Source organism: Rhinolophus hipposideros (genome assembly GCF_964194185.1).
Source record: "Rhinolophus hipposideros genome assembly, chromosome: 23".
Classification (NCBI taxonomy): domain Eukaryota; kingdom Metazoa; phylum Chordata; class Mammalia; order Chiroptera; family Rhinolophidae; genus Rhinolophus; species Rhinolophus hipposideros.
The window spans coordinates 11,975,813-11,983,311 of NC_138069.1; the positions used below are offsets into that span (position 1 = coordinate 11,975,813).

Below are 7,499 nucleotides of genomic sequence, written 5' to 3' on the forward strand. Positions count from 1 at the left end.
ACCTGGTGGTTTTGGTGGTACCTGCTCTATATAAGCTCCATGTTAGAGAACATGGAGAGGAGCAAAGAAATAACGGAGAAGGAAAGAAAGCCCCTTCAGACCCTCCTTCCTGGACTGTGATTTGATTTTTATTCAAATCTGCCCTTTCTCAGACTCATTCCTGGTCTTTCTAAATGCCTGGAGCCGGGCACCATGGCTTCAAGTGTCCCTCGAAGAAGTGGGAAAAATGGAGACCATGTTCCTCCGGTAATAAAAAAAAGGCAGAGAATAGCAGCTGCTCAGGAGTGCTGGCTTCATGTGGGAGTGCATATTTTTGTGGAGCAAGCTCCCAAGCCAAATGGCACTGGAAAACCCTCTCAACTCACGTGCCTAAAGAAGAAAATAATTAAACTCTTCTGTCCGGATCACCTGGCTCTCTACATCCCCTCACTTAGGATGTTTCATTCCCACTGGAGCATGTGATTGGAAAACAAAGGTAAATGAGAGCAATTTATTCCTGGATCATTTTTTCCCCCAGCAGGATTAAAGCTGCCTCAGCCATAAAGAGTTTACAAACTCTGAAGAAAGATAATAACTTCCCTTCGCACAGCCCGGTCATGGGGAGGTAATGCATGTTTCCAATCAGCTGAGAATGTAACTCAAATGGTAGGTTTTATTTTACTTTAATCCGCCTGTGAGTTCACGTTCAAGGTAAGAGGGATCACAGCCCAGCAACGAGAACAGAGTTCATTAACTGTGGCATCTCTTAAATATGGAGAAGCTGGGTTTGTTTCCTCCTTGTCTCAAAGCCTGGCACGGGCTTCAGGGGCCTGGGGCGCTGATGAGTAAGTGGAGCGCGGGAACGCAGGTAGAGCTGTTGCAGTGAAGGGAAGCTGGAGGATCGGAATGGTCCTGTGTGATTCTTCGGGAAACTGCTAACCTAATGGCAACACCAGCACCATCAGATGCCATGGAGTGGGAGCCAAGGGAGAAGAGGACACAGAGCAGATCTTGACAACAGAGTGTACACAGTAGGTACAGTGGAGGCAGGTCTCCCGGCCCAAAGCCCAGGGTAGGGGTCTGGGAGGTTCATGCCGGTGCTGATGAACTGTCCACATTGCCAGGGGCTACTTCCTTCTGTACGTCTCTGCTGACAGCCGCCTGGCCACCGGTGGGCTGTTATGGAAAGACTTAGTTCTCAGTTCCCGTCTCAGATCTACTACTTAGTCACAGGGGGGCCTTGAGCCAGCCCCTTGACTATATCATATACCTCTTGCTTTACACGTGCAAAGTGACCATCCATTTGAGGGGAAGCAGAAATGTTCCCTTTATCAGTCTACTGCGAAGCCTTGAGTTCCACTCTTTCTACAAGGAAACTCACTCTGTGGGGGCCAGGATTGCCCTCTCCAATCCTCTCTTTGAAAACACAGACACCTCCAGCAGGGTGACAGCTTAGCTTCCTCCAGACACAAGGGAATCTCCTAAAGAGACAACTCTGATATGTGTGGGCAGGGTGTTAGTACAGGGCGCGTGTTCCTAGTGTGTGCTTGACAGACGGGGTCTGCAAGAGCTGGTCTCCATTGCACTGGGATGGAGGAGAGGGGTCCAACCAGAACCTGTGGAGACGTGGGCTGCAGGCCAAGGCTCAATCCAGCCAGCCTGACTGCTACTGTTTCAGTCTCTCCCATGGTCTCCTGGGGTGCCCGTCCCCTACATGTCTCTGTTTAGGGCAGGAAGTGCTGGTGGAGAACTATCCGTTGGTGATATGGGGCCCTGTCACATCTGTCAACCTTCCTCAGCAATCACCACACAGAATTCCAAACGCCCAGAGTGTTGGTTGAATTTGGGCTGCAGAGGCTCAAGAACTAAGCAGAAGCACCAGCCTTATTCAGCCCCGGCTAGGGGGTCTGGGCTGCCTCCATGGAGACCCAGTACAGGTGAGAGACATTCGCCTCTTCCTACCATGTTTCCCTGAAAATAAGACCTCGCTGGACCATCAGCTCTAATGCGTCTTTTGGAGCAAAAATTAATATAAGACCTGGTCTTATTTTATTATAAGACTGCCTACCCTGGGGAACCTGGCTCACGCCTTAGCACAGTGACTGCTTCCCTGAGTACCTGTGCCTGCCACCTGTCTATCTGTCCTCTGCCCAGCTCCATTATGGCCACCAGAACACAACAGTGAACGATCCGTGGTCCTATCTGCGTGGAGCTTGAGGTCTCACAGAGACAGACACGGAAACCGTGGTCATGCTGTGCCAGTGTCCCATGTGGGACTGCCTGTGCTCAGCCATGGCCTTCCTTGCTTCAGGCTGTGGCCAGGATGGCGCTGTCTGATGCATCCGCCATCACGATGCTTCCTAATGTGTTCCTAGGAAGGAGTCCCCTTTGACATGGACTCTCTTAAAAACAGGTTAGGGAGATCCCATTCTTGGACAAGCAGAGGAATGTAGGGTTAAAATGACTTACAGGACACAGGGGATGATATCTATATTTCTACACATCATCTCAGAGAATTGTAGTGCTCTAGGGTATGCCTGAATGTAATTGATGTAGCTCTTTAGCACGGGCTGTGTGTGTGTGTGTGTGTTTATGTGTGTGTGTGTGCAAGTGTCTATGTGCGTTCAATTCATCCACTAGATTGGACGATGAACGCTAACCCTACTCAGCACTGGTGGGTTCCAGGCATTTCTCTTGGCGCTTTACATGTAATGCCTCATTTTATCTTCACTGTGCTTCGTTTTTCAGAAGACACTGAGGCACAGAGAGCTGCAGTCACTTGTCTAAAATCACAGCACCAGTTAGAGGTGGAGCAAGAATTCTAAGCCAGGCAGTAGTGTGACTGCAGAGCCCCAGCTTGGCATCACCACACTGTGTGCGTGCATGGGTGTGCGTGTGTGCACTCAGCCACGGGAGCTGCCCTGTGTGTGGGAGCTGAGAGAATGCAGAGGGACTCACCGGCCTGCTCAGGCTGTCTGAACAGGCAAAAGAAAGTGGTATCAAGTGCATAGACCAGGGCCCTGAAGCCAACCTGCGAATTCCAGCTGCTGGAGAAAGTGGGGTGGGTGTCAGAGATCTGATTTAAATGGTTTTCTACTCAAGAGAAATAGAACCTATGGGGGCGGCCGGATGGCTCAGTTGGTTAGAGCGTGAGCTCTCAACAACAAGGCTGCCGGTTCAATTCCCACGTGGGATGGTGGGCTGCGGTTCCTGCAACTAAAGATTGAAAACGGCAACTGGACTTGGAGCTGGGCTGTGCCCTCCACAACTAGATTGAAAGACAACGACTTGGAGCTGACGGGCCCTGGAGAAACACACTGTTCCCCAATATTCCCCAATAAAAAGTTGAAAAAAAAAGAGAGAGAGAGAAACAGCGTAATGGATAAAAAAGGTGAAAGGGAACATAGTCAATAATAATGTGATAAGTTTGCATGGTGACAAATGATTACTGGGCTTAGTGTGGTGATCACATTGTAAGGTATAAAAATGCTGAGTCACTATATCCTACACCTTGTATTGTATACCAACTATACTTAAGTGAAAATAATAATAATAAAATTATTTTTAGAAAAAGAAAAATGGAACGGATCACGGAGGGGAGCTTTGCTGTCTTGATACTTGGTACGAGACGAGCAGTGAGTTTCCTGGAGGAGATTTCCGTGAACCGACAGAGCCTGACATGATAAGCAGGATATGTCTTGGCTCTCTTCTACCCTGTCATCCTTCAGCCTGCTGTGCAGTTCACCCTGGGTCCCGGAGGGCCTCATAGACCCTTCGCCCCAAGTGGCAGACACCCGCAAGCAGACTGCTTCCTCTCATAGGCGCCCAGTGGGGAGGGGTGTGTTCCTTCCTGGAGGGGAGAGAACCTCCGCTCAGGGGCAACGGTTCCTCGGTGGAGCAGGGGAGCTGTGCTCTGGAGACCCTGCGATACCACCAGCCAGCTTCCTCTCTTCAGGTTTTGATGCTCACGTGCAGTGTCCAGGCTATGGCTTCTCGGCTCTGTATGGGGGCTGCTGCTCTCTAAGGCATTGTTTGGGGAACACTTTGGTCTGTGGAGGGATCATTGTTGCATTTACGATTTGTATGTGAAATGTAAAGGAAGTTCCAAAACAGTGGGCATCATCAGACCACACTACACGGCTCTGCTTGCCAGCCTTGGCAGCATGTCTCCCATTCTACGAACCCTGAATATTGGAACTTCTGGTGCAAGGAACAGGATAAAATCCCCTCCTGACTGCTCACCAGGTCCATGGCTAAGACAAAATCCTCCATGTGGGAATTACAGAGCGCAGATGAGTCCTTGGCCCTGCAGCCACTCTGCTAGGCTTCCAACCTTCTCTAGCTCCATGTATGTGTCTAAGGTGAGCCCTTGGGTCTGGATATATTAGGTTCCCTCTCTCAGGTCTCATGATAGTAGGTAACCTTTATTGAGGACCTACTGTGTGCCAGGTGTTGCACTGAGCGCTTCACATGTGCCACCTCCCAAGACCCTCATAAGAAGTCCAGCAGGTGGGTACTATTATCTTACCCATTTCCAGAAGGAGACATGGAGACAAAAACAGGCTAAGTCACTGGCCCAAGATCACACAGCTGATGAGTGACATGATGTTGGACAAGATACTTATCCTTTCTGAGCCTCAGTTTCCTTATCTGTACAGTTTGCTTAATACCACTGTCTATCTGGGTGTTGTGAGGATTCAACAGGGCAATGTACATAGCACCCAGCAGAGCGCCAAGCATATAATGAGCATTCATCAGACATGGCCACTTAACAGGAGAGCTCACTTAACTTCAGCTTGAAGAGCGGAAACGCAATGTCCATAGCATTGATCACAGTGGTGACCAAATAATGAAGGGATTAGCTCTTGAACTCATGCCTTTCCTGAGTTCCTTTAAGTTTCCTGAGGGCAGGGACTTTGTCAGCCTTGTTCACTGCGGGTTCCTGAGGCTTTGCACAACATCTGATGCAAGGTGGGTGCTCGGTAAAAGTTTGTTGAATGACTGAATGAAGAACTGCTTTGGGGGCCTCCAGGGGCCATTCATAGCATTGGACAGCTCTCCCCTCTGAGCCCTGGCTGTGAGCTGAGTTTACTCGCCTCTTTGCCTATTGATGGGAGGCTGCCCAAGCCAGGGCAGGCCTGGGTCCTGCCCACTGCTATCTTTCCCATGGAGAAGATGCCCAGGGCCTGGCACTGCAGTTGATGTCACTTGTGGCCTGCCCTGGGTACAAAAGGGTCTTTCTTCTTGGATGGCAAGTGGAGAGTGTTGAAGGACTTGTTGGAGGTGGTTAGAGACCTCAGGATGTGACCCAGCCAGAGTCTAGGATGATGGCGACCATCTGTGTTTGTAGGACCCTCCCCTCCTTACACAAGGGAACGTTGTTTCTAAACCACACTCCTAATCACTCCCTCCTCCCCCACTGCCCCAGAATGGCTTGGAGAGTGGCTGCTTCTGCTCTGCTCCTCTGTTCACTGAGAAAACTATCCCACCCTTGGCCTGCCTGACCCCCTACTAGCCCCTTATTTGGAAAGACCACCTCACCCCATTGGTATATGACCCACCCTAAGTGAAATAACTGCTGGGCTGAATTCTTCTAACACAAGCTCTCAAGCCACTCTCTCAGAACTAATCCAGAAAGAGCCCAGTGTTCTGGGAAGCCGTCCTTCCCTGAAGACCTGTGCCCTCAAGTTAGCCAAGGCTTTGATTCAGAAGTGACAGAGAGTGAGGATGAGGAGGATGACGGTGGCAATGAATTTCCAGAAAGGCCCAGCCTCCAGCTCTCCATGCCCAGGATGTCCCGAGCTCGGCTTGCATCCTTTCCAGAAATGTGAGCCCCCACCTTTCCAATTTCCTCTTACACCTCTTCTTTATTTCCCGCCCCGGCCTCTGCGTGACAACGTGGTGTGCATACAGCCATCTGGGGATCAGGGAATCCTATTGGGTATGCCAGCTTAATGAAATACTTCAGTTTATTAAACACAGGCTTCCCTAAGCCAGAGTGCCTGTGAGTATTTGAAAGCCCAAGGTAACCCCCAGCTACCACAAACGTAATTGTTACATGTGTCCATGCATTCCTGGAGCAACCTCAAACTCCAGCTTTTAAGCAGCACACAGAATTAGCAACATAAAGTAACTCCTAGTTAGACAAGACTGGGAAATGTGGGGAAATGTTGAGAGGGGCTCCTAGAGGCCCTTGGGGCCTCTAAAAGTATATGAAGTTACCATTACCTTGTAGATCTGGAGCCGGGGAGGGCGCTACCCCCACCCCAGGCTGTTCCTGTTTGCAGAATCAGTTCATTATTAGCCAGGCAGGCCTTGCTTGTCAACGTGGTATCGCGTGATGTGCGTAGCTCAAATATTTCAAGTCCTGTTTCAGCCAGCGGCGGGGTGAGCAGAGCGTGCCGTCTGCGGGCTCCCTCTGGAGCTATATTTTTGTTCCTCCTCCAGGGCTTGGCTGTCCCCAGTCTAGAAAAGACCATGGAGAAAGCCCAGGTGACCTGGAGCCCACTGATCTGAACCCAGGGCAGGCAGCTCCCAGGGGGATGTCTTCCCATTCATCAGCCTCTTCGGCCTGGGGTCTGTAAATCAACGGGGAGGGACTGACATGGAAACAGCAAAGTCCTCCAGGGAGCAGCCTCCTTCTACGTGAACCACCATCTGCACACCGGAGAAGGCAACCCTGTTGACAGTGCTCAGGCGGACCTGTTCCAGGAACCTCAGTGTCAGCCCGTTGACCCACACGCAGCCCCTGCGACTCAGGGCCTTGAGGCTGAAGGCCAGCAGAGCGCTGCCCATCGCCTGGTAGGGCTCCAGGGACAGGTGTTGGCGAGAGAGGTGGGGGAGCTGCAGCTGGAGGTGGGCTTCTGGGCCGCGCCCTACCAGCAGCGGGCTGATGTCATGCTGCAGCCGAGGTGGGACGGTGGCGAAAATGGCTGGGTCCTTTGTGGGGTGGTATAGGCTCACCTGTAGGACCGTGTGGGGTCTCTCCATGGACGGGAGCCTGAGAAGGATGGAACATAGACACAGAAGTGGGGTTGGAGCCAAACACACTTCTGACTCCCTGAGCCCAGACACGCTGGCCCACCTCAGGGACCCCGGACCACCTCCAGCTGAACAGAGCCAAGGACTGACCGTGGACACTGTTGTCCTGGTCAATCCAGGATGGAGGAACCAAGGCCCACTGGTCCTAGCCCCAGCTTCATCTCTCCTGTGCTCTGTGAGTGGGGCATGCCACCCACCCTCTCTGAATTTTAGTTTTCTTTTCTGTAATATAGGTATGTCTGTCCTTATCTATGCAGAATATAAGGCATTCCACCTTGCAGGGTGAGGTTTTGGTCATTTGGGGACAATTGGTATCCGGGGGTGGCAATTATGGCTGCTGTTCAGGGATGTGATGTGTCAGAAGGCTCAACAGTTCTGTTGCTTTCTTCCTTTTTCCCCTTTAGGAAAGAGAATGGAAGTGTAACTTCCTATTGCAGAAGTACAAACCCACGGCTGAGAGGTTGGGAAACCCCAGCCTG

The 7,499-nt window shown here is 51.2% G+C and overlaps 1 protein-coding gene across 1 annotated transcript; it reads right to left on the minus strand.

The window, feature by feature from the left end:
- Positions 1-6,564: 6,564 nt before the first annotated feature.
- On the minus strand, positions 6,565-6,969 carry TIFAB (TIFA inhibitor; the record flags this gene model as incomplete). The annotated part of the gene is made up of 1 exon (XM_081035756.1): positions 6,565-6,969. One exon carries the CDS (start codon positions 6,967-6,969, stop codon positions 6,565-6,567), a length of 405 nt encoding a protein of 134 aa, XP_080891882.1.
- Positions 6,970-7,499: the final 530 nt, after the last annotated feature.